Source organism: Staurois parvus, unplaced genomic scaffold (assembly GCF_062004578.1).
Source record: "Staurois parvus isolate SC_StPar_1 unplaced genomic scaffold, SC_StPar_1.0 ptg003109l, whole genome shotgun sequence".
In the NCBI taxonomy this organism is placed as follows: domain Eukaryota; kingdom Metazoa; phylum Chordata; class Amphibia; order Anura; family Ranidae; genus Staurois; species Staurois parvus.
In genome coordinates this window covers 52118-80000 of record NW_028320905.1, presented here as the reverse complement: position 1 = coordinate 80000, position 27883 = coordinate 52118, and the positions used below count along the sequence as shown (strand labels likewise).

The 27883-nt window shown below is 44.9% G+C and overlaps 2 protein-coding genes across 3 annotated transcripts in view; one reads left to right on the top strand and one right to left on the bottom strand.

The window, feature by feature from the left end:
• Positions 1-19512, bottom strand: part of LOC149428590 (structural maintenance of chromosomes protein 1A-like) — a 57605-nt gene extending 38093 nt beyond the window's left edge. Inside the window, 9 exon segments of the mRNA XM_089667225.1 lie at positions 2334-2382; positions 2385-2415; positions 4139-4279; positions 5617-5875; positions 7408-7646; positions 10454-10657; positions 14988-15100; positions 17224-17412; positions 19340-19512. Coding sequence (XP_089523351.1) covers positions 2334-2382; positions 2385-2415; positions 4139-4279; positions 5617-5875; positions 7408-7646; positions 10454-10657; positions 14988-15100; positions 17224-17412; positions 19340-19448 — 1334 coding nt within the window. The 5' untranslated portion in view covers positions 19449-19512.
• An 87-nt stretch (positions 19513-19599) lies between these two features.
• Positions 19600-27681, top strand: LOC149428589 (uncharacterized). Of its 2 annotated transcripts, none has more exons than XM_089667224.1 (2): positions 19600-19709; positions 24974-27681. In XM_089667224.1, exon 2 carries the CDS (start codon positions 24994-24996, stop codon positions 26434-26436), a length of 1443 nt encoding a protein of 480 aa, XP_089523350.1. In that variant the 5' UTR covers positions 19600-19709; positions 24974-24993; the 3' UTR covers positions 26437-27681. The 2 variants fall into 2 exon arrangements, with proteins under 2 accessions (XP_089523350.1, XP_089523349.1); XM_089667223.1 differs by lacking the exon at positions 19600-19709 and adding an exon at positions 20213-21172.
• The last annotated feature ends 202 nt before the right edge of the window (positions 27682-27883 follow it).

Here is a 27883-nt window from a genome sequence, read left to right as displayed (position 1 = left end):
CAGGACAAAATTTTCAGTTTTCAGCGCTGTCGCACTTTGAATGACAATTGCGACTGGGGACAGTACCAACAGAAAATGTTTTAAATATTTTTTTTTTTTTTTTTTTTAAACACACTGTAAACAGAGTAACATAATGTTCCCATAGTAACATCGTACTACTCTGGGGAAGTGATCAGGATTTAATTTTTTTACCCATTATTGCCATAGTAACATAGTACTACTCTGGGAAAGTGATCAGGATTTTGATTTTTTTTTACATATTATTACCATAGTAACATTGTACTACTCTGGGAAGTGATCAGGATTGTTTTGTTTTTTTTACACATTACCATAGTAAAAAAAAAAAAAAAAAAAAAAAGTAATTTTAACATTTTTAATTGCATTCCAAAAATTTAGATTTGTATTTTTAAAAACATACAATATATTTGAAATGTATTGTTAAAAAAAAAAAAAGCTTACCATAGTAACATTGTACTACTCTGGGGAAGTGAGCAGGATTTAGTTTTTTGTTTTTTTTTTTACAAAATTATGATAGCTTACCATAGTAACATTGTACTACTCTGGGGAAGTAATCAGGGTTTTGATTTTTTTTACTACACATTACCATAGTAACATTGTACTACTCTGGGGAAGTGATCAGGGCTTTTTTTTTTTTTTTTTAAACAAAATTATGATAGCTTACCATAGTAACATTGTACTACTCTGTAAAAAAACAAAACCCTGATCACTTCCCCACATTATTACCATAGTAGCATAGTACTACTCTGGGGAAGTAATCAGGGTTTTGATTTTTTTTTACATATTATTACCATAGTAACATTGTACTACTCTGGGGACGTCATCAGGATTGTTTTGTTTTTTTACACATTACCATAGTAAAAAAAAAAAACCCAAAAAAACGTAATTTTAACATATATTTTTAAATGCATTCCAAAAATGTAGATTTGTATTTTTAAAAAAACATACAATATATTTGAAATGTATTGTTAAAAAAAAAAAAAGCTTACCATAGTAACATTGTACTACTCTGGGGAAGTGATCAGGGTTTTGTTTTTTTACACATTATTACCATAGTAACATAGTACTACTCTGGGGAAGTGATCAGGGTTTTGTTTTTTTACACATTATTACCATAGTAACATAGTACTACTCTGGGGAAATAATCAGGGTTTTGATTTTTTTTTTTTTTACTACACATTACCATAGTAACATTGTACTATTCTGGGGAAGTGATCAGGGCTTTTTTTTTTTTTTTAACAAAATTATGATAGCTTACCATAGTAACATTGTACTACTCTGTAAAAAAAACAAAACCCTGATCACTTCCCCACATTATTACCATAGTAGCATAGTACTACTCTGGGGAAGTAATCAGGGTTTTGATTTTTTTTTTTTTTTACACATTATTACCATAGTAAAAAAAACACGTAATTTTTACATATATTTATAAATGCATTCCAAAAACTGTAGATTTGTATTTTTAAAAACATACAATATATTTGAAATGTATTGATAAAAAAAAAAAAAAAAAAAAAAGAAAAAGCTTACTATAGCAACATTGTACTACTCTGGGGAAGTGATCAAGATTTTGTTTTTTTGGGGTTTTTTTTTTTACAAAATTATGATAGCTTACCATAGTAACATTGTACTACTCTGGGGAAGTAATCAGGGTTTTGTTTTTTTTTTTTTACACATTATTACCATAGTAACATTGTACTACTCTGGGGAAGTAATCAGGGTTTTGTTTTGTTTTTTTTACACATTATTACCATAGTAACATTGTACTACTCTGGGGAAGTGATTTTTTTTTTTTTTTTTTTTTTTTTTTTTACACGATTGTTTCTAGCAACAAATTTCACTGCCATAAGCAAGCATTTTACGGAAGGAAATCGATGTATTCATTTTGTTTTATTGGGATTAGCCGTGATTGGCCACAGCGAATCACATGGTACAGGTGGGCTGTAACTGGCCCCGCCTATATCATGTGATCACTGTGACCAATCACAGCTAACAACACGGATTGTAACAATGAGTTGCACGAACTGAATCCATTCATCGTTTGACCAATCGTGACAATTGTAAACAGCATTCACACGGTACCGGCCAGTGGGCCATTAACCGGGTCAGTCATCCAGCGGACGCAGCCAGTGACGGATCGCACGTGCGAGTCTCCTTTCGGGGAAGGGAGGGCGAGGGGGGGTTGTGGGTGGGGCTTTATGACGTCCTCCCAGAACGGCGAAAGTCCTGCCCAGCCAATGAACTACTATAGGCCGGGTGTGAACCGGTTCACTAGTTTTGGAAGAGTTTGGTTCAGAAATCAGAATGCTACATACTTGCTGGTGGCGATATATTCCTCCAATTTTTCGATTCTCTTTTGGTTTCTTCTATTTCACGCAATTTCTGTTTGATTTTCGCCTGAATTAGGAACACAAAAATAAAATGAAAAAAATAACGAATATACAGCATTCCGATCATGTTTATTATGGGTCTGGAAGGTACAGGGAAGCGGGGAAATCAGAAGAAAGGGAAGCAGAGGAGGCGGGGAAAGCAGAAGAAGAAAGGGAAGCGGGGGAAAGCAGAGGACGCGGGGGAAAGCAGAGGAAGCGAGGGAAAGCAGAGGACGCGGGGGAAAGCAGAGGACGCGGGGGAAAGCAGAGGACGCGGGGGAAAGCAGAGGACGCGGGGGAAAGCAGAGGACGCGGGGGAAAGCAGAGGACGCGGGGGAAAGCAGAGGACGCGGGGGAAAGCAGAGGACGCGGGGGAAAGCAGAGGACGCGGGGGAAAGCAGAGGACGCGGGGGAAAGCAGAGGACGTGGGAGGAAGCGGGGGAAAGCAGAGGACGCGGGGGAAAGCAGAGGAAGCGGGGGAAAGCAGAGGAAGCGGGGGAAAGCAGAGGACGCGGGGGAAAGCAGAGGACGCGGGGGAAAGCAGAGGACGCGGGGGAAAGCAGAGGACGCGGGGGAAAGCAGAGGACGCGGGGGAAAGCAGAGGACGCGGGGGAAAGCAGAGGACGCGGGGGAAAGCAGAGGACGCGGGGGAAAGCAGAGGACGCGGGGGAAAGCAGAGGACGCGGGGGAAAGCAGAGGACGCGGGGGAAGCAGAGGAAGCGAGGGAAGCAGAGGACGCGGGGGAAAGCAGAGGAAGCGGGGGAAAGCAGAGGAAGCGGGGGAAAGCAGAGGAAGAGGGGGAAAGCAGAGGAAGCGAGGGAAGCAGAGGACGCGGGGGAAAGCGAGGGAAGCAGAGGACGCGGGGGAAAGCGGGGGAAAGCAGAGGACGCGGGGGAAAGCAGAGGACGCGGGGGAAAGCAGAGGACGCGGGGGAAAGCAGAGGACGCGGGGGAAAGCAGAGGACGCGGGGGAAAGCAGAGGACGCGGGGGAAAGCAGAGGACGCGGGGGAAAGCAGAGGACGCGGGGGAAAGCAGAGGAAGCGAGGGAAGCAGAGGACGCGGGGGAAAGCGGGGGAAAGCAGAGGACGCGGGGGAAAGCAGAGGACGCGGGGGAAAGCAGAGGACGCGGGGGAAAGCAGAGGACGCGGGGGAAAGCAGAGGACGCGGGGGAAAGCAGAGGACGCGGGGGAAAGCAGAGGACGCGGGGGAAAGCAGAGGAAGCGGGGGAAAGCGGGGGAAAGCAGAGGAAGCGGGGGAAAGCGGGGGAAAGCAGAGGAGGCGGGGGAAAGCAGAGGAGGCGGGGGAAAGCAGAGGAGGCGGGGGAAAGCAGAGGAGGCGGGGGAAAGCAGAGGAGGCGGGGGAAAGCAGAGGAGGCGGGGGAAAGCAGAGGAGGCGGGGGAAAGCAGAGGAGGCGGGGGAAAGCAGAGGAGGCGGGGAAAGCAGAGGAGGCGGGGGAAAGCAGAGGAAGCGGGGGAAAGCAGAGGAAGCGGGGGAAAGCAGAGGAAGCGGGGGAAAGCAGAGGAAGCGGGGGAAAGCAGAGGAAGCGGGGGAAAGCAGAGGAAGCGAGGGAAGCAGAGGAAGCGAGGGAAGCAGAGGAAGCGAGGGAAGCAGAGGAAGCGAGGGAAGCAGAGGAAGCGAGGGAAGCAGAGGAAGCGAGGGAAGCAGAGGAAGCGAGGGAAGCAGAGGAAGCGAGGGAAGCAGAGGAAGTGAGGGAAAGCAGAGGAAGTGAGGGAAGCAGTTTGCACTCGTACTTCAGTCTCCACTTTCTTCCTCTCCTCCAAATCCAGGCGATCTTGGTCAGCCTTCTGATCGCGGTTAAACTTTTCCAATTCTTGCGCCAGGGTGGCGGCCCTCTTGCTGGCTTCTTCTTTTAAGCGGTGATATTTCTTAACCTGAAAAAGGGGCGAGAAGAAGAAAAAACATCAGAAGCCGAACTAAACCGGGAATTTATAGAACAGTCCAGGGGTGTGGACATTTTTTTTAAAAAAATACTTGTCCGAGGGACTAAATCGGGGTCCCGATCTACTTGTCCTGATAAAAAGTTTTTTTTTTTTTTAACCAAACCGTATTTAGTTAAGGCTGACCATCCCTTCACTCAGCAATTACACCTCTGACCATACCTATTGAGGGGTCCTGCTGAGAGTGGGGACGGTCAGAGGGGGCGGGCGGAGCGTGGGGGACAGCCAGAGGCGGAGCGTGGGGAATCGGCCAGGGGCGGCGGGCGGAGCGTGGGGGACGGTCAGAGGCGGCGGGCGGAGCGTGGGGGACGGTCAGAGGAGGCGGGCGGAGCGTGGGGGACGGTCAGAGGAGGCGGGCGGAGCGTGGATGGTCAGAGGCGGCGGGCGGAGCGTGGGGGCGGCCAGAGGCGGCGGGCGGAGCGTGGGGGACGGCCAGAGGCGGAGGGCGGAGCGTGGGGGACGGCCAGAGGCGGCGGGCGGAGTGTGGGGGACGGTCAGAGGCGGCGGGCGGAGCGTGGGGGACGGTCAGAGGCGGCGGGCGGAGCGTGGGGGACGGTCAGAGGCGGGGGCGGAGCGTGGGGGACGGTCAGAGGCGGCGGGCGGAGCGTGGGGGACGGTCAGAGGCGGCGGGCGGAGCGTGGGGGACGGTCAGAGGCGGCGGGCGGAGCGTGGGGGACGGTCAGAGGCGGCGGGCGGAGCGTGGGGGACGGTCAGAGGCGGCGGGCGGAGCGTGGGGGACGGTCAGAGGCGGCGGGCGGAGCGTGGGGGACGGTCAGAGGCGGCGGGCGGAGCGTGGGGGACGGTCAGAGGCGGCGGGCGGAGCGTGGGGGACGGTCAGAGGCGGCGGGCGGAGCGTGGGGGACGGTCAGAGGCGGCGGGGCGGAGCGTGGGGGACGGTCAGAGGCGGCGGGCGGAGCGTGGGGGACGGTCAGAGGCGGCGGGCGGAGCGTGGGGACGGTCAGAGGCGGCGGGCGGAGCGTGGGGGACGGTCAGAGGAGGCGGGCGGAGCGTGGGGACGGTCAGAGGAGGCGGGCGGAGTGTGGGAGACGGTCAGAGGGCGGAGGGCGGAGCGTGGATGGTCAGAGGCGGCGGGCGGAGCGTGGGGGCGGCCAGAGGCGGCGGGCGGAGCGTGGGGGACGGCCAGAGGCGGAGGGCGGAGCGTGGGGGACGGTCAGAGGCGGCGGGCGGAGCGTGGGAATTGTACATCCCTGCAGTCCTGAGAACACGTGGGGGGAAGGGAAGGCGCCGTGGTGCTCATGGCTCCTCCATACCTGGTTCTCCTCCAGCGTCAGATCTCTGCCTTGGCTCTGGCTCTCCTCCTCCATCCGCTCCTCGAACTCCTGCCTGGCCTTCTCCACAGCCTGCATCTCCTTCTCCAGCTCATCCATGTCCCCCTTACGCTTCTTGTATTGCTTCTGAGCGTTCTGAAGGGACTTTTTAGCGGCTTCCAACTTCTTGATCTTGTGGGACGTGTTCTCTTTGGCTTTGATGTATTGCGGGCGCTTCTGATTCAGCTCAGCGTCCTTCTCCCTATAGAAAGGACAGAAATAAAAGAAGATGCATTAACCACTTCCAGTTCGGACACTTTCACCCCCCCTTCCAGTTCGGACACTTTCACCCCCCCTTCCAGTTCGGACACTTTCACCCCCCCTTTCCAGTTCGGACACTTTCACCCCCCTCCCCCCCAGGCCAATTTTCAGCTTTCAGCGCTATCACACTTTGAATGACCATTGCGCGGTCATGCGACACTGTACAAGTGTGAATTTTTTTTTAACCTTTTTTTTGAGACAGATACAACTTTACTTTGGTGGTATTCATTCACCTCGGGGATTTTAATTTTTTTGCTATATAAATGAAAAAGTTTAAAAATTTAAAAAAAAGAAAAAAAAAAAAAAAAAAGTGTTTTTCGTATAAAATTTTGCAAATAAATAATCTTTCTTCATAACTCTGGCCAAAATGTATTCATCTCTTTTTAGTAAAAAAAAAAAAAAAAAAAAAAAAAAAAAAAAAAAACACGAATTAGTTTATAAACAAAAATTATAATTTTTCACATTTTTTTATTAAAATTTTTTTTTTTTTTTTTTTTTACATACTGTCACCCTAGCAGTGTGGGGTCACCATGGTGACACTGTACTACTTGTGGGGGGTGATGAAGATTTTTTTTTTTTTCTTTTTTTACACCGATTGCTGTTACACCCATAAAGGCTGTAAAAGCAATCATTTCTCCTTCTCTCCGGCTGCATTCCTGCAGCCATTGAGAAATACTGTGTGAGCTGGATTGGTCACAGCTTGTCACATGGTACGAGGCTGTTGTGAATAGCCTGTACCATGTGATCTCTGTGATCATTCACAGATTTCACACGTAGTAAGCAATGATGTCAGAAGTGACATCTTGCTTACTACTCTTCATGTGATCACTGATTGGCCAATCACAGAGGTCCTGTACAGCAATCTCCGGACACAGCGAGCACTGGATCACGGTGCCGCGCGCTCCCAGGGAGCGCGCACAGGCTAAAACGGCGAGCGCCATTTATGAACGGCAACCCGCCCCTGCACTGCCACCGTCCGGTCGTTTATATACACGGGCCGGACAGGAAGTGATTAGAAATACAGTATATTTGAAAATATATTTTTCATATATTTTTTTGCAATAAAAACGCATTTCAACATAATATATTATATTGAAATATATTGAATACGGCCAAAATTTTAGTATTTCAAATATATTTTTCTTCCATGTGGGCGGTGCAGAGGTCAGAGTGGTTGAGAAGGCTTAAGGATTTTTTTTTTTTTTAATGCATGAAGATGCATAGGATCCTCGGCTCTCCCAGGTTTCTCACTCCTCATTGGCCGAGACACAGCTACTAACGGTGGTGATCGGCGACTTCTAGTGGACAGCGGTAGTGCGGCGGGCAAACTGACAGTAACTATGACCGACGCCCAGAAATGCTGGATCGCGCACAAGTACGTGATCCAGCGCAGCGGAGGCCCCCGCCGTAAAAAAAAAAAAAAAGTCGGTGGGCGGGGCACAAGTAGTTCTAACAATGGCAGGATCGACTTACTTGATCTCCTTCTCGATGGATTGCTGCTCCCTCATCATTTTGCCCAGCTCCTTCTTCTTGTCCTTCAGCTCCTCCTCGATCTTGTCCATGTGCTTCTTGTCCTTGTCGATCTCCTTGTTCTTCGATCCCAGCTCTTTGTTCAGCTTCTCGATCTCGGACTCGTTGTGGTAGAGCTTGAACAGCTGCAGCTGGATCTGGGCTCGGGCCACCTCGTCCTTCAGCCGCTGGTAACGCTCGGCCTGCGGAGAGAGCGGCGGGGTGAGACAACGCTTTGTTCATGTGGCCCTCGCACCCCTCCTGCAGCTATGGCAACCCCCTCATCTCTGCTCCCATGTCTTAGAGGAGGACAGAACTCCTCCGACAGATCCTGTACCTCTCTGTGCAGCTGCAGCACCTCCCACATCTCTGCTGCCACCATGGCTTAGAGGAGGACAGAACTTCTCCCACAGATCCTGTACCTCTCTGTGCAGCTGCAGCATCTCCCACATCTCTGCTCCCATGTATTAGAGGAGGACAGAACTCCTCCAACAGATCCTGTACCTCTCTGTGCAGCTGCAGCATCTCCCACATCTCTGCTGCCACCATGGCTTAGAGGAGGACAGAACTTCTCCAACAGATCCTGTACCTCTCTGTGCAGCTGCAGCACCTCCCACATCTCTGCTGCCACCATGGCTTAGAGGAGGACAGAACTTCTCCCACAGATCCTGCACTTCTCTGTGCAGCTGCAGCACTCCCACATCTGCTGCCATGTATTAGAGGAGGACAGAACTCCTCCGACAGATCCTGAGCTTCTCTGTGCAGCTGCAGTACCTCACTCATCTCTGCTGCCACCATGTCTTAGCAATCGGTAGCAGAGAGGACCGAACTCCTTCTACAGATCCTGTACCTCTCTGTGCAGCTGAAGCACCTCCCACATCTCTGCTCCCACAGAGGACAGAACTTCTCCGACAGATCCTGTGCCTCTCTGTGCCGCTGCAGCACCCCCCCTCATCTCTGCTCCCATGTGTTAGAGGAGGACAGAACTCCTCCAACAGATCCTGAGCTTCTCTGTGAAGCTGCAGCACCTCCCTCACCTCTGCTGCCACCATGTCTTAGAGGAGGACAGAACTCCTCCTACAGATCCTGTACCTCTCTGTGCAGTTGCAGCACCCCCCTCATCTCTGCTCCCATGTCTTAGAGAAGGACGGAACTCCTCCGACAGATCCTGTAACCTCTCTGTGCCACTGCAGCACCCCCCTCATCTCTGCTCCCATGTCTTAGAGAAGGACGGAACTCCTCCGACAGATCCTGTACCTCTCTGTGCCACTGCAGCACCCCCCTCATCTCTGCTCCCATGTCTTAGAGAAGGACGGAACTCCTCCAACAGATCCTGAGCTTTTCTGTGCAGCTGCAGCACCTCATTCATCTCTGCTGCCACCATGTCTTAGCAATCGGTAGCAGAGAGGACCGAACTCCTTCTACTTATTCCTGCACTTCTCTGTGCAGCTGCAGCACCTCCCTCATCTCTGCTCCCATGTATTAGAGGAGAACAGAACTCCTTCAACAGATCCTGCACTTCTCTGTGCAGCTGCAACACCTCCCACATCTCTGCTGCTCCCATGTGTTAGAGGAGGACAGAACTCCTCCGACAGATCCTGAGCTTCTCTGTGCAGCTGCAGCACCCGCCTCATCTCTGCTCCTATGTATTAGAGGAGGACAGAACGCCTCCGACAGATGCTGTGCCCTCTCTGTGCAGCTGCAGCACCTCCCACATCTGCTGCCATGTATTAGAGACAGAACTCCTCCGACAGATCCTGTGCCTCTCTGTGCAGATGCAGAACCTCCCTCATCTCTGCTGCTAGCTACCAGGTTCTAACAGTCACAGCAGAGAGGAGGACAGAACTCCTCCCCACCAGATCCTGCGCTTCTCCATGCAGAGGCTTGTCTCTGCCCCCTCCACCCCAGGTCTCAGCAGTCAGGAGCAGAGGGGAGAACAGTATTCCTCCTACAGATCCTGTGCCTTTCTGTGCAGCTGCAGCAACCCCTCATCTCTGCTGCCACCATGTCTTAGCAGTCACAGCAGAGAGGACAGAACTCCTCCCCACCAGATCCTGCGCTTCTCCATGCAGAGGCTTATCTCTGACCCCCCCATCTCAGCAGTTGGCAGCAGAGAGGAGGACAGAACTCCTCCGCCAGATCCTGTACCTCTCTGTGCAGCTGCAGCACCCCCCTCATCTCTGCTATGTATTAGAGGACAGGACTCATCCGACAGATCCTGTGCCTCTCTGTGCCGCTGCTGCAGCACCCCCCCTCATCTCTGCTCCCATGTATTAGAGGACAGAACTCCTCCGCCAGATCCTGTACCTCTCTGTGCAGCTGCAGCATCCCTCTCACCTCTGCTCCCACCATGTCTTAGAGGACGACAGAATTTCTCCCACAGATCCTGTGCCTCTCTGTGCAGCTGCAGCATCCCCCTCATCTCTGCTGCCCCCATGTCTTAGAGGAGGACAGAACTCCTCCTACAGATCCTGTACCTCTCTATGCAGCATCCCCCTCACCTCTGCTCCCATGTCTTACAAGAGGACAGAACTCCTCCGCCAGATCCCGTGCCTCTCTGTGCAGCTGCAGCACCTCCCTCATCTCTGCTTCCACCATGTATTAGCAGTCACAGCAGAGAGGAGGTCAGGACTCCTCCACACCAGATCCTGCACTTCTCCATGCAGAGTCTTGTCTCCCCCCCCCAGGTCTCAGCAGTTGGCAGCAGAGAGGAGGACAGAACTCCTCCACCAGATCCCATGCCTCTCTGTGCAGCTGCAGCATCCCCCTGGTCTCAGCAATCAGCAAACGCCAGCCCTCCTCCGGTCCTTCTCCAGACCCTGCACTTTCGTTTTCCCAGCTCAAGCGAAGGGGGAGTACATTGTGATGTAAGGGAGGGCGGGGGGACTCCTGACGGTAGGGGGAGGTGGGGGGTGCTCTGGACATCCAGATACACCCGGCCCCTTTGGGCAGTCCTGTCCCGGGATTGGCTGCCATAGATTAACTCGTTCTAAAACAGCGCGACACCGACCTCCTCCTTCTCCTGCTTGGCCTCCTTCCTCTCGGCTGCGATATTTTTCTTGCGGTGATAGTTGAACTGCGTGTCCTCCTCCGCCTTCACCATCTCCTTCTTACACTTGTCGTAGTCCGACGCCAACTCCCCCGACCTGCTGATCTCCTCGAACAACGCCGTCCGCTCCTTCGGATTCTTCATGGCGATCGATTCTACCGCCCCCTACAGGAAAACAGAATGACGACGCACATTTGTGACACGCTGCGGAAAGTTTTACCCCCCCTTCAGCGCCAGGACATTTTTTTTTTTTTTTGCTATTCAGCACTGCGCTACTTTAACCACTTCCCGTCCGTCCCATGTACATAAACGGCCAGACGGGAAATCTGTGAATGATCACAGAGGTCACATGGTACAGGGCCATTCACGACAGCCTTGTACCATGTGACAAGCTGTGACCAATCACAGCTCACACAGTAGTTCTCAATGGCTGCAGGAATGCAGACAGAGAGAAGGAGAAATGATTGCTTTTACAGCCTTTATGGGTGTAAAATCAATCAGTGTTAAAAAAAAAAAAAAAAAAAAAAAAAATCTTCATCACCCCCCCAAGTAGTACAGTGTCACCATGGTATGTAAAAAAAAACCAAAAAAAAAAAAAACCAAACAAATATTATAAAAAGATGAAAAATGTTAAAAAAAAAAATCATTTCTCCTTTTTTTTTTTTTACATTTTTATTCATCTTTTTATTATTATCATTTGGTTTGTTTTTTTTTTGTTTTTTTCTTTGTTTTTTTACACTGAATGTTTTTACATCCATAAAGGCTGTAAATGTAAAAAAAAAAAAAAAATTAAAAAATTAAATAAATCTTTATCACCCCCGACAAGTATTACAGCTTCACTATGTGATAAAACCCAAAAACATAAAAAAAAAAAAAAAAAAAAAGTAAACTTTTTTTAACATATTGTCACCCTAGCAGTACAGGGTCACCATGTGGGGGGTGATAAAGCTTTTTTTTTTCTATCTTTTTAGTAAAAATTAGTTTATAACCAAAAATTATAATGTTTGATTATAAACTAATTTTTACTAAAAAGATAGATTAAAAAAAAAATCTTATCACTATGGTGACACTGCACTGCTATGGGTGACGATGTGTAAAAACAAAAAAAAAAAAAAAATGAGATAAAAAAATAAAAGTCAAAAATGTTTTTTACAAATTATAATTTTTGGTTATAAACTAATTTGTACTAAAAAAATAGATAATAAAAAATCTTATCACTATGGTGACACTGTACTGCTAGGGTGACAATATGTAAAAAAAATAAATAAATAAATAAAATAAAAATAAAAATGTCAACAATTTGTTTTTAAATTATAATTTTTGGTTATAAACCAATTTTTACTAAAAAGATAGATAAAAAAAAAAAAAATTATCACCCCCCATAGGTAGTACAGTGTCACCATGGTATGTAAAAAAAAACAAAAAAAAAAAAAAACAAATATAAAAAGATAAATAAAAATGTAAAAAAAAAAAAAAAAATTAAATAAATCTCTCCCGACAAGTAGTACAGCTTCACTATGTGAAAAAACCCCAAAACAAAAAAAAAGTAAACATTTTTTTTAACATATTGTCACCCTAGCAGTACAGGGTCACCATGTGGGGGGTGATAAAGATTTTTTTTTTCTATCTATCTTTTTAGTAAAAATTAGTTAATGACCAAAAATTATAATTTTTGAATTATAAACTAATTTTTACTAAAAAGATAGATTAAAAAAATAATAAATCTTATCACTATGGTGACACTGCACTGCTATGGGTGACAATGTGTAAAAAAAACAAAAAAAAAAGCAAAACAAATATTATAAAAAGATGAAAAATGTTAAAAAAAAACAAAGGCTATCCTTTCTCTTTTTTTTTTTTTTTTTTACATTTTTATTCATCTTTTTATTATCATCATTTGTTTTTTTTTTTTTGTTTTGTTTTTTTGTTTTTTTACACTGACTGTTTTTACATCCATAAAGGCTGTAAAAGCTATCAGTGTAAAAAAAATAAAAAAATAAAAAAATTAAATAAATCTTCATCACCACCGACAAGTATTACAGCTTCACTATGTGATAAAACCCAAAAACATAAAAAAAAAAAAAAAAAATGAGATAAAAAAATAAAAGTCAAAAATGTTTTTTACAAATTATAATTTTTGGTTATAAACTAATTTGTACTAAAAAAATAGAGAATAAAAAATCTTATCACTATGGTGACACTGTACTGCTAGGGTGACAATATGTAAAAAAAATAAATAAATAAATAAAATAAAAATAAAAATGTCAACAATTTGTTTTTAAATGATAATTTTTGGTTATAAACCAATTTTTACTAAAAAGATAGATAAAAAAAAAAAAAATCATCACCCCCCCATAGGTAGTACAGTGTCACCATGGTATGTAAAAAACAAAAAAAACAAAAAAAAAACAAATATAAAAAGATAAATAAAAATGTAAAAAAAAAAAATTAAATAAATCTCTCCCGACAAGTAGTACAGCTTCACTATGTGAAAAAACCCAAAAACAAAAAAAAAGTAAACATTTTTTTTTAACATATTGTCACCCTAGCAGTACAGGGTCACCATGTGGGGGGTGATAAAGATTTTTTTTATATCTATCTTTTTAGTAAAAATTAGTTTATAACCAAAAATTATAATGTTTGATTATAAACTAATTTTTACTAAAAAGATAGATTAAAAAAAAAATCTTATCACTATGGTGACACTGCACTGCTATGGGTGACAATGTGTAAAAAAAAAACAAAAAAAAAAAAAACAAATAAGATAAAAAAATTAAAATGTCAAAAATGTTTTTTTACAAATTATAATTTTTGGTTATAAACTAATTTGTACTAAAAAGATATAAAAAAAAATCTTATCACTATGGTGACACTGTACTGCTAGGGTGAGAATATGTAAAAAAAAAAAATAAATAAATAAAAATGTAAACAATTTTGTTTTCAATTATAATTTTTGGTTATAAACCAATTTTTACTAAAAAGATAGATAAAAAAAAAAATCTTATCACTATGGTGACACTGTACTGCTAGGGTGAGAATATGTAAAAAAACAAATAAAAAAAATATAAAATAAAAATGTAAACAATTTTTTTTTAAATTATCATTTTTGGTTATAAACTAATTTTTACTAAAAAGATAGACAAAAAAAAAAATCTTATGACTATGGTGACACTGTACTGCTAGGGTGACAATATGTACAAAAAAAAAAAAAAAATGTAAACAATTTGTTTTTTAAATTATAATTTTTGGTTATAAACCAATTTTTACTAAAAAGATAGATTAAAAAAAAAATCTTATCACTATGGTGACACTGCACTGCTATGGGTGAGAATATGTAAAAAAAAAAAAATAAAAAATAAAAATGTAAACAATTTTGTTTTCAATTATAATTTTTGGTTATAAACCAATTTTTACTAAAAAGATAGATAAAAAAAAAAATCATCATCACCCCCCATAGGTAGTACAGTGTCACTATGGCGACACTGTACTGCTAGGGTGACAATATGGAAAAAAGAAAAAACAAATTAAAAAAAAAATGTAAACTATTTTTTTTTCAATTATAATTTTTGGTTATAAACCAATTTTTACTAAAAAGATAAATAAAAAAAAAAAATCTTATGACTATGGTGACACTGTACTGCTAGGGTGACAATATGTAAAAAAAAAAATAAAAATGTAAACAATTTGTTTTTTAAATTATAATTTTTGGTTATAAACTAATTTGTACTAAAAAGATAGACAAAAAAAAAAATCTTATGACTATGGTGACACTGTACTGCTAGGGTGACAATATGTACAAAAAAAAAAAAAAAAACAAATAAAAGAAAATAAAATAAAAAAATGTAAACAATTTTTTTTAAATTATCATTTTTGGTTATAAACTAATTTTTACTAAAAAGATAGATAAAAAAAAATCTTATCACTATGACGACACTGTACTGCTAGGGTGACAATATGTACAAAAAAAAACCAAAACAAATAAAAAAAAGAAAATAAAAAAAATGTAAACAATTTTTTTTAAATTATAATTTTTGGCTATAAACTAATTTTTACTAAAAAGATAGATAAAAAAAAAAAAAATATTCACCCCCCACCAAGTAGTAGTGTCACTATGGTGCTAATAAAAAGCACTGACACTGTACTAATGGCACTGGGCAGGAAGGGGTTAACATGAGGGGTGATCAAAGGGTCAACTGTGTGCTGTTTTACTATGCATGCTGCTTTGTATGGCTGTGCAGCGCCATACAAAGCAGCATGTTGGTGCTGACAGGGGAGAGATCATTATTGTTACATGCAGACCTCTCCCCTGTCGGTGTCCCTCTGCCATCGGGAAATCTCCGGTGTCATAGGTGTCCTGCACCTCCCTTCTCATTCATTTCAATCAGGAACACAGCCGAGTTGGTGGCGGCACCGAACATTTCGGATCGATTTTCCTTCCCCCCTACGTCCGATCGTGAGAGCCGAGTGGGACCGTCTCCGTATGTAACCAACGTACCTGGAACACCAAGAAGTTCCGGGCCTTAATCAGGATCCCCAACTTCTCCAACTCGTCGCTGTACTCCGCCAGCTGCACCACCTTGCTGTTGATTCTGTACTCAGAGGATCCGCCTGAGAGAAGGAAGACAAAGCCGTCAGGAAACGGGAAAAACACGCAAAACGCTGCGACCGCGGCTTCCTGCATCACCGAGGGGTCCAGAGGGGGGCGTGTACAGGGGGGAAGGTTAACCATCTCACCTCTCATACCTGTACCCCCCCCCCCTGAATGGAGCCGAACATCCCCCCCCCATGGAGCAGAATAGCCCCCACATTTCTGCAATGGACCAGTTTATTCGGTAGTAACTCTGTCATTGAAGTGGAACTAACCCCTCCCCCGAGCACCACCCACCAATCTGCAACTTCATTCATTTCAGGTACTTATATATCGCCATCAATGTACGCAGCACTTTACATATATATTGTACATTCACATCAGTCCCCGCCCCCGAGGAGCATACAATCTAAGGTCCCTAACTCACATTCATACATACACATACTAGGGACAATTTAGACAGGAGCCAATTCACCTACCAGCATGTCTTTGGAGTGTGGGAGGAAACCGGAGTACCCAGAGGAAACCCATGCAGGCACAGGGAGAACATACAAACTCCAGGCAGGTGGTGCCGTGGTTGGGATTCGAACCGAAGACCCGAGTACTGCCAGGGGGAAGTGCTAACCACTTAGCCACTGTGCTGTCCTAACTTCATTTCATTCATTAATATATAAAGCAAACTCCCCCTCCATCCACGTCTCCATCCATCCATCCATTCATCCATCCACGTCTCCATCCATCCATCCATTCATCTACGTCTCCATCCATCCATCCATTCATCCATCCACTTCTCCATTCAATTAATCCATCTACGTCTCCATTCATTCATATCTCCAGTCATTCCTCCATCCAATGTCTCCATTCATCCATCCATCCAATGTCTCCATTCATCCATCCACAGCTCCATTCATTCATCCATCCATGTCTCCAGTCACCCATCCATCCACGTCTCCATTCATCCATCCACAGCTCCATTCATTCATCCATCCACGTCTCCACTCATCCATCCATGTCTCCAGTCATCCATCCACGTCTCCATTCATTCATCCATCCACAGCTCCATCCATGTCTCCATTCATTCATCCATCCATCCACAGCTCCATTGATTCATCCATCCACAGCTCCATTCATTCATTCATTCATCCATCCATCCACGTCTCCATTCATCCATCCACAGCTCCATTCATCCATCCATCCACAGCTCCATTCATCCATCCATCCACAGCTCCATTCATCCATCCACAGCTCCATTCATCCATCCACAGCTCCATTCATTCATCTATCCATGTCTCCATTCATTCATTCATCCACAGCTCCATTCATTCATCCATCCATTCATTCATCTACGTCTCCATCCATCCACTTCTTTATTCAATTAATCCATCTACGTCTCCATTCATCCATCCACATCACCATCCATCCATGTCTCCAGTCATCCATCCACAGCTCCATCCATGTCTCCATTCATTCATCCATCCACATCTCCATTCATCCATAGCTCCATTCATTCATTTATCCATCCATCCACGTCTCCATTCATCCATCCACAGCTCCATCCATCCACAGCTCCATTCATTCATTCATCCATCCATCCACGTCTCCATTCATCCATCCACAGCTCCATTCATTCATTCATCCATCCATCCACGTCTCCATTCATCCATCCACAGCTCCATTCATTCATTCATCCATCCATCCACGTCTCCATTAATCCATCCACAGCTCCATTCATCCATCCATCCACGTCTCCAGTCATCCACGTCTCAGTGTTGCATGACCGCACAATCGCCATTCAAAGTGTGATAATGCTGAAAGCTGGCCTGGGCAGGAAGGGGGTGAAAGCGCCCCGACTAGATCGGAGGATCGCGGTGCCGCGCGGTCCCAGGGAGCGCCCACAAGCAGGGAGGACGTTTATAAACGGTCACCCACCCCTGCACTGCTCCCGCCCAGCCGTTTATGTACATGGGCCGGACAGGAAGTGGTTAATTACCGCATGCATTCAACCATTTCCTCCCGTGAATCGGGTTTTTACGCCCGTCCACGCGAATTCACCGAGCGTTTTGCTGCAAACACAGAACGGGACAGCGAACCGACAGCGTCAGGGTCGCGTGTGAATGAGGGAATCCCCCCCCCCCCCCCTTACCGATGATATGTCTGGAGAAGACCTTCTCCCCCCCGCTGTCCTCCTCATACACCATGCTGACAAAGGCGCGGTTGGCGGCGGGCTTCCCCACCGGCGCTCCGTGGATCAGATCCCGCAGGGTCTTCACTCTCAGGTTACTCGTCTTCTCCCCCAGCACAAAGCTGATGGCGTCCATGAGATTGGACTTTCCTGTTGAAAGAAAAAGGAAAAAAAAATATGTTATTGTCCGCACGCTGGATTAGCCCACATCATCCGAGGGCCGACGTTGTTGGTCGGGCATTTGTTCGCATGCATAGAGAAGCACAGAGACCCAGTGATGACATCACACAGCAAAGTCGCTCAGGTCAACTTCAATGATTTTCGAATTACCATAGAAGCTCCCAAATCTCTGACATCATCAATGCGAACGCCCGTCCACACCGGACCCAAACCTTCTGCCGCCAGACCCAATTTTTTTTTAAATTTTTAATAAATGATAAAATCCACATTCTTGGATTGAATATTTTTTCAGTTCAATGCAGTCGGACGGGCACCGACGCGACCCCCAGAGGCCGGACGGGCACCGACGCGACCCCCAGAGGCCGGACGGGCACCGACGCGACCCCCAGAGGCCGGACGGGCAACGACGCGACCCCCAGAGGCCGGACGGGCACCGACGCGACCCCCAGAGGCCGGACGGGCACCGACGCGGCCCCCAGAGGCCGGACGGGCCCCCAGAGGCCGGACGGGCACCGACGCGACCCCCAGAGGCCGGACGGGCACCGACGCGACCCCCAGAGGCCGGACGGGCACCGACGCGACCCCCAGAGGCCGGACGGGCACCGACGCGACCCCCAGAGGCCGGACGGGCACCGACGTGACCCCCAGAGGCCGGACGGGCACCGACGCGGCCCCCAGAGGCCGGACGGGCCCCCAGAGGCCGGACGGGCACCGACGCGACCCCCAGAGGCCGGACGGGCACCGACGCGACCCCCAGAGGCCGGACGGGCACCGACGCGACCCCCAGAGGCCGGACGGGCACCGACGCGACCCCCAGAGGCCGGACGGGCACCGACGCGACCCCCAGAGGCCGGACGGGCACCGACGCGACCCCCAGAGGCCGGACGGGCACCGACGCGACCCCCAGAGGCCGGACGGGCACCCAGAGGCCAGAAAAGCTCACATGTGGCCCCCAGAGGCCGGACGGGCACCGACGCGGCCCCCAGAGGCCGGACGGGCACCGACGCGGCACCCAGAGGCCGGACGGGCACCGACGCGGCCCCCAGAGGCCGGACGGGCACCGACGCGACCCCCAGAGGCCGGACGGGCACCGACGCGACCCCCAGAGGCCGGACGGGCACCGACGCGGCCCCCAGAGGCCGGACGGGCACCGACGCGGCCCCCAGAGGCCGGACGGGCACCGACGCGGCCCCCAGAGGCCGGACGGGCACCGACGCGGCCCCCAGAGGCCGGACGGGCACCCAGAGGCCAGAAAAGCTCACATGTGGCCCCCAGAGGCCGGACGGGCACCGACGCGGCCCCCAGAGGCCGGACGGGCACCGACGCGGCCCCCAGAGGCCGGACGGGCACCGACGCGGCCCCCAGAGGCCGGACGGGCACCGACGCGGCCCCCAGAGGCCGGACGGGCACCGACGCGGCCCCCAGAGGCCGGACGGGCACCGACGCGGCCCCCAGAGGCCGGACGGACCCCCAGAGGCCGGACGGGCACCGACGCGGCCCCCAGAGGCCGGACGGGCACCGACGCGGCCCCCAGAGGCCGGACGGGCACCGACGCGGCCCCCAGAGGCCGGACGGGCACCGACGCGGCCCCCAGAGGCCGGACGGGCACCGACGCGGCCCCCAGAGGCCGGACGGGCACCGACGCGGCCCCCAGAGGCCGGACGGGCACCGACGCGGCCCCTTGAGGCCGGACGGGCCCCCAGAGGCCGGACGGGCACCGACGCGGCCCCCAGAGGCCGGATGGGCACCCAGAGGCCAGAAAAGCTCACACGTGGCCCCCAGAGGCCGGAAGGGCCCCCACGCAGCCCTCTGTAGATGGTGGACCCCTCCTCCAGTGAATTGTGGATGTCACCCCCCCTCTGTATACACTGCACACGGCGGAGTTCTGTCCTCTCACCGGAGCCATTGGGGCCGATGATGGCGGTGAAGCGGCGGAAGGGTCCTATGATCTGCCGCCCTTTGTACGACTTGAAGTTCTCGATCTCTATCAGCTTCAGGAAACCCATGGCGGCCCCTCAGAACCCTCCGACCGGACACAGGCCCAGGATACCGCCAATTCCCCGACACCTGACGTCACTCCCAGTGCGCCCCAACACGTCATCAATCCGCATCAAAAACAAAGGGGCGGGGAGGAGAGGGCGTGGGCCTGGCAAGCTCTGCTTCCGTACAGTGGGCGTGGCGTGGCTGAGCGATCCCGTTGTACGTGTGTGGGGAGATCGGAGGAGAGATCGATCAGCGGATTCCGAATCTGGAGCCCCTCCCCCCAGGTGATGGGACCTTCCTATAGTCAGGATATATTGGGCCCCAATGGTCAGAAATGGTCATTTCCTGAGTTGTTTTTTATTATCAAAAGAAAAAAACTGACCGGGGGGAGGAGCCACAGGGAGCCTGGTAGACCCCGCCCCCTCCATAAAGAGGACCAGTCACCTGCAGGATGACGTCACATAGGGGGATGGTCACACAGTTATGCAGACAAACAGAAAAAGGGTTAAATGTGTAAAAAAGAGAATAAAAAAATAGAAAGCGTGTTCAGGGGGGGCGGGGCCCCGGGTGGGAACGCCTCCATTGGGGTGTAAGGACACGCCCGCCTCTAGAGGACAGCCACAGAACATGATGAGGCCAATGAGATGGGATAATGAATGGATGGAGGAATGAATAATGGAGGTGGTGGAATGAATGGATGGAGGTGGAGTCAGAGGGGTGGAGGAATGAATGGATGGAGGTGGAGTCAGAGGGGTGGAGGAATGAATGGATGGAGGTGGAGTCAGAGGGGTGGAGGAATGAATGGATGGAGGTGGAGTCAGAGGGGTGGAGGAATGAATGGATGGAGGTGGATGAATGAAGATGGATGCAGAGAAATGGATAGAGGTGAATGAAGGTGGAGGGATGAGTAGATGGAGGCAGAAAATGGAGATGGAGGAATGAATGAAGTTAAAGGAATGAATGATGAGAGGCATAGGAATGGAGATGGAAGAGTGAAGGAGGAGAAATGAATGGAGGCAGAGGAATGAATAATGGTGGAGGGATGAATGAATGAATATGGAGGCAGAGCAATGGATGGATGTGGACGAATGAATGATGAGAGGTGTAGGAATGCAGATGGATGAATGAATGAATATGGAGGGATGATTGGATAGAAGCAGAGGAATGAATGAACAGAGGTGGAGGGATTAATTAGTGGAGGAATGAATGAACATGATGGCAGAGGAATGAATGGAGGCATGGAGATGGAAGGATGAATGAACAGAGATGGAAGGATGAATGAACAGAGATGGAAGGATGAATGAACAGAGATGGAGGGATGAATGAACAGAGATGGAGGGATGAATGAACAGAGATGGAAGGATGAATGAACAGAGATGGAGGGATGAATGAACAGAGATGGAGGGATGAATGAATGAAGGTGGAGGAAATAATTAAGGTGGAGGGATGAATGAACAGAAGTGGATGAATGAAAGCGCAGGACTGAATGAATAGAGAGGGATGAATGAATGGAGGGGGAGGGAATGAAGAGAGGTGGCTGATAGTGACGGATACAGAGGATGACGATTCTTTACATCTGACAGTGAGAGCTCTGATGGGGGAACCAACATTCTGCGCTGTGTTTCCTGAACACCATTACAGGGCGCACCTTCCTGTGAGCTCAGCCTGTGCAGTGTGTATGGGGGGGGGATGGGACGAGTCCAGCAATGGGGACCAATGTGTGATCTGTGACAGAGCGACCCTGGAGGTAATTGTACCGAATGTCAGACCCCCGATCTGTCCTCGTGTGCAGGACTGCGTGTATTATGTGTGCAGGACCACCGAGACCGCCATCACCGCCCAATACACCGCCATATGCAGGGTTATTGTCATAGATCATCAGCATTATTATTATTTATATTTTTTATATTTTATTATTACAATATTACTGTTATTATTATTATCTTTATTACTTTCAATTGTTATCATTAATATTTTATTTTTTATTATCATTGTATTATTTTTATTTGTATTATTCATATATACTATTATCATTTACATTTTATTTAATTTTTTTTAATCATTATTTATATAATTAATATTATTACGATTTGTTTTATTATTTATATTATTATCATTATTTATAATTAATAATCTCTTTATTTAATTCTTTTTTATTGTTATAATTTTTTTAGCATTATTATGTTATTATATTAAAATTGTTATTTATTGTTACTGCTTTTATTATATGATTAATAATAATATCATTATTTACATTTGTAATATCTTTTTTACATTTTATTATTTAAAATATTATTATTAACAAAATCATCATCATCATTATTATCTTTATTATTGTTATTCTCATTTTTTTATTAGTATTATTCTTATATATATTAGTATTATTAGCGTTGATTATTTTATTCTTTTTAGCATTTTATTTATTATTATTTACTGTATATAATTATGTGATTTTTTTTTTTTAATTTTATCATTATTTTGAATGAATCATAACAATATCATCATCATTCTTATTATCTTTATTATTTATTATTATTGGCATCATTATTGTTTTGTTTTTTTTATGGTTGAACTAGATGAACTTTCATCTTTTTTTCAGCCAGGCTAACTATGTTCATGTTATTATTGTCATTATTATCATTATGATTAGATTTTTTTATTATTATTAACGCCATTATTATTTATATTATCATTATTTATAATATTAATATTTTTTATTTTTTTTATTATTTTTATCATCATTATATAATATGTATTATCAGCATCACCTTTGGAAAATATAGGGTACCAAAGTTTGTCACCAATTCCCAGGCGCACGCCATTTTAAGGTTTGACATAGTTACATAGACTATGTTTATGTTATTATTGTCGTCGTCATTATTGTAATTAGGATTCTGTTTTTATTATTATTATTAACGCCATTATTATTTATGTTATCATTATTTATAATATTATTATTTTTATATTTTTTTAATTTTTTAATATCATTATTATTATTATTATTGGTAGCATTTTTTTATTTTTATTAAATCATTGTTATCATTCTTTATAATATTATTTTTATTTTTTTATTATTATTATTATTATTGGTATCAGTATTTTATTTTTATTATTATTATCATTATATAATATGTATTATCTGCATCACCTATGGAAAATATTTTTATATTCATTGTATTTGTTATTATTGCCATCATTATTATAATTAGGATTATTTTTTTTATTATTATTAACTCCGTTATTATTTGTTATCCTTCTTTATAATATTATTTTTATTTTTTTATTATTATTATTATCAGTATTTTATTTTTATTATAATTATTATCATTATATAATATGTATTATCAGAATCACCTATGGAAAATATTTTTATATTCATTATGTTTATGTTATTATTGCCGTCATTAATATAATTAGGATTAGTTTTTTTATTATTATTAACTCCGTTATTATTTGTTATCATTCTTTATAATATTTTTATTTTTTTTATTGTTATTATTATTTTTATTGGTATCAGTATTTTATTTTTATAATTATTATCATTATATAAAATGTATTATCAGCATCACCTATGGAAAATATTTTTATATTCATTATGTTTATGTTGTTATTGTCGTCATTATTATCATTATGATTATTTTTTTTAATTATTAATGCCATTATTATTTATATTATCATTTCTAATATTATTTTTATTATTATTATTGGTATCATTATTTTATTTTTATTATTATTATATAATATGTATCATCAGCGTCACCTATGGAAAATATAGGGTACCGGAATTTGTCACCAATTCACGGGCGCACATGATTTTTAAGGTTAACATAGTTACATAGACTGACTATGTTTATGTTATTATTGCCGTCATTATTATCATTATGATTTTTTTTTTTATTATTATTATTAATGCCATTATTATTTATATTATCATTATTTATAATATTATTATTATTATTATTATTATTGGTATCATTATTTTATTTTTATTATAAATATTATCATAATATGTATTATCAGCGTCACCTATGGAAAATATAGGGTACCGAAGTTTGTCATAATTCATGGGCGCACGACATTTTAAGGTTTGACATGTTGGGTACTTTTTTTTTTTTTAATTTGGAGCACCCTCATCTTTTTTTTTTTTTTTTTTTTTTTTATCCCCCAAAAAATATATTGCGTTTGTGTGCTCTTAAAATAACTTTAGCCGCAGCGTATTATTTTCTTGAAATTTAGTTTTTCAGAAACCCTTGTGTAATATCATGCGACATAAAAAAAAGAAAACATTTTTGGAACTACCACTATTTTATTCTCCAGGGTGTCCGCTTTTGGAAAATATATCATGTTTGGGGGTTTTAAGTAATCTTCAGGCCTTAAATTATTTCTTTTAAACATGGGTGCAAATAAATGCAACATCAGCCCTGGCAGTGAAAGGGTTAAAGGGATAAACCCAGGAAATGGGCATTTATTGCAGAGATGTACCTTTTTTATTTTTTTATCCTGATTTAAAATTTATTTTTTTTTTTAATCCTGATCTAATCATTTTTTTTAAATTCTGATCTAAAATTCATTTTTTTTTAAAAATCCTGATTTAAAATGTATTTATTTATTTTTTTAATCCTGATCTAATATTCATTTTTTTTCATCCTGATCTAAAATTCTTTTTTTTTTAAATCCTGATTTAAAATTTATTTATTTAATCCTGATCTTATATTCATTTTTTTAAATTCTGAATTAAAATGTATTTATTTATTTAATCCTGATCTAATATTCATTTTTTTTTAATCCTGATCTAAAATTCATTTTTTTTAAATCCTGATTTAAAATTTATTTTTTTAATCCTGATCTAATATTCTTTTTTTTTTTTATTTAACCCTGATCTAAAATTATTTTGTTTTTTAAATTCTGATTTAAAATGTATTTATTTATTTAATCCTGATCTAATCATTTTTTTTATCCTGATCTAAAATTATTATTTTTTTAAATCCTGATTTAAAATGTATTTATTTAATCCTGATCTAATATTAATTTTTTTTAATCCTAATCTAAAATTCATTTTTTTTAAATCCTGATTTAAAATTTATTTTTTTAATCCTGATCTAATATTCTTTTTTTTTTTTATTTAACCCTGATCTAAAATTATTTTGTTTTTTAAATTCTGATTTAAAATGTATTTATTTATTTAATCCTGATCTAATCATTTTTTTTATCCTGATCTAAAATTATTATTTTTTTAAATCCTGATTTAAAATGTATTTATTTAATCCTGATCTAATATTAATTTTTTTTAATCCTAATCTAAAATTCATTTTTTTTAAATCCTGATTTAAAATGTATTTATTTGTTTAATCCTGATCTAATATTTATTTTTTTTTTAATCCTGATCTAAAATTTATTTATTTGTTTATTTAATCCTGATCTAATATTCATTTTTTTTTAATCCTGATCTAAAATTCATTTTTTTTTAATCCTGATCTAAAATGTATTTATTTATTTTTTTAAATCCTGATCTAATTTTAATTTTTACAATTTTTTTTTTATCTTTCAGCATTGAACCCGGAAGCAAAAATGGACGGACTGACGTCCTGCCTGAACGACATGCTGGACAGCATGAAGGCGGCGCAAGCCAAGCTGGACAGCGACCCTTTTTCCATGGGAGACTTCCTGGAGAAGTCCGGCGTCACCGGCGACCCTCCGACGTTCGTCCGCGGGAAGAAGCAGTACGCGTGCGACTTGTGCGGTCGTTCCTTCTCCGACCCCTCCAACCTGAGGCGCCACAAACACATCCACGCGGACCTGAGGCCCTACGGGTGCGAGGAGTGCGGCGGCCGCTTCCGGCAGAAGTCCCAGCTGGACCGCCACCGCTTGGTGCACACGGGGGAGCGACCCTTCCAGTGCCCCCACTGCATGAAGGGGTTCCGCGACTCCACCGAGCTGAGGGTCCACCTTCGGGTCCACACGGGAGAGCGACCTTACAGCTGCCCGGTGTGCGGGAAGAGCTTCTCCCGCATTTGTTACATGAAGCGTCACCAGGAGAAGCACGGAGAGTTGCTGGTCCTACGGAAACCCGAGAAGAGACGTCTCGTCGTGGCCGCCAATGAAAATAACGACCTGGCCGGGGCCTACCAGTGTTCCTACTGTAGCGACTGGTTCTTGACCAAGAAGGACCTTGAAGACCACCGCCCCGTTCACCTGAAGCTTGGACCTTCCGGCCAAAAACTCTACGAGTGCGCCGAGTGCAAGAAGTGCTTCAACAACTCCTCCAACCTGAGGAAGCACGCCGTCATCCACACCGGCCTCAAGCCCTTCACCTGCCACCTGTGCAACCAAAGCTTCCGGCAAGCCACCCACCTCCAGCGCCACCGCTTGGTCCACACGGGTGAAAAGCCCTTCAAATGCTCCATCTGCCTCAAGGGTTTCCGAGACGCCAGCGAGCTGCTGAAGCACCGGCGCGTTCACAAGGGGGACCCACCCTACCCGTGCCTCCTTTTCCAGAAGAGCTTCAACGCCAAGCTGGGCCGGGCCCGGCGCGCCGAGGAAGGGTTGGGCTCGGGGGAACGTCCTTGGACCAACGTTGAGGAGCTTCCTTCGAAACGCTTGGAGATGCCTTCAAAGAAACGTCAAGTTGAGGAACCGGAAGAAGGCCTGGAGGTCCTCAAGTGCAGCCTTTGCTCCAGGACTTTCACCCGCGTCTCCAGCCTCCACAGACATTACCTGATGCACACGGGCTACCGGCCCTTCAGCTGCCACACCTGCAGCAAGGCTTTCCAGGAAATGGGCCACCTCGATCGGCACAGGCAGGTTCACGGGTACGACTGTGCCGCTTTGCACGTGTCGGGAGATCTTCTCCGACGCCAGGAGGGACGTACGAAGGGAAAATCGTTCAGCCGCTCGAAGTGCGGTACGACTTACTCGCAGATTCGTTACCTGGAGTCCCACCAGAAGATCCACGAGCAAGAGATACCGAGTGACGTCAACGAAGGCAACTCGATTGAAGTGGTTTTGGTCTAACAGAACTTACGTAGGCCGTACACGGGTCGAATTCCGAAAATAGGAAATACAATGGCGCCACCATTTGATCGACCGAGCCTGTGACTTCACCTCCATGTGGCGCCACCATTTGACCGACCAAGTCTTTGACTTCACCTCCATGTGGCGCCACCATTTGACCGACCGAGCCTTTGACTTCACCTCCATGTGGCGCCACCATTTGACCGACAGAGCCTTTGACTTCACCTCCATGTTGCTACGGAAGAGAGTCTTCGTGGCCACGAATTTACGTTCATGCGTTTCGCAATCCAATGGCGCCACCATTTGACCGACCGAGCCTTCACCTCCATGTGGTGCCACCATTTGACCGACCGAGCCTTCACCTCCATGTTGCTACGGAAGAGAGTTTTCGTGGCCAAGAATTTTTGTTCGTGCGTTTCGCAATCCAATGGTACCACCATTTGAGCGACCGAGCCTATGACTTCACCTTCATGTGGTGCCACCATTTGACCGACCGAGCCTTTACCTTCACCTCTTGTGGCACCACCATTTGACCGACCGAGCCTTTGACTTCACCTCCATGTGGCGCCACCATTTGACCGACCGAGCCTTCACCTCCATGTGGTGCAACCATTTGACCGACCAAGCCTTCACCTCCATGTGGTGCAACCATTTGACCGACCAAGCCTTCACCTCCATGTGGCGCCACCATTTGACCGACCGAGCATTTACCTTCACCACATGTGGCCACAGAAGAGAATTTTCGTGCTCAAGAATTTTCGTTCGTGCGTGTCGCAATGCAATGGCGCCACCATTTGACCAATCGAGCCTTTGACTTCACCTCTTGTGGCTACAGAAAAGAATTTTCGTGGCCAAGAATTTTTCCCAGCTCATTTTTTTTTTTCAGTGACATTTCTCGGACTGTTCTCCAATCCTGGATTTAGAAATTCGTTCGTTTTTAAAAAAAAAAAAATTCCAGCATCCCCGATCGCTCAAATTCAGTGACCACTCGAAAAATCGTCCGTTGCTGTGGTGAAAGAAAATTCTTAGAAAAGGTTCTCGATAAAGGAAAATGCTTTCGGAATTCGACCCGTGTGTGTGTCCGGCTTTACTTGATTGATTTATTAGATCGACTTTGCAGATTTTGGAGACCATGGAGAAGTCGACCAGAAGCCACGTAAAGTGTGACGGTGTCGTGTCTTTCAGATCTAGAATTGGTCTGATGTGCAAATTTTGAAAATAAAGTTGAGGGTCCGACTCCTCCCACCTCCTGTGTCAGATTGTTGGCTGTCAGGGCTGCCATTGGATGGTATGAGGTTCTGTACGGACTACCTGACTAGGGGGGGGGGGAGGGGGGAGCCTTGAACACCCAGAGGGCCATAGTGAGGCAGCATGCTGAGGTGAATTGTGGGCGTGGCAGTGGAAAGGCATAGAACTTGAGCCTACATACAGAGTGCAGGGGTCAGGA

Coding starts and splice junctions, on each gene's coding strand:
- LOC149428589 (XM_089667224.1), top strand. CDS start 24,994: ATGGACGGACTGACGTCCTGCCTGAACGACATGCTGGACAGCATGAAG.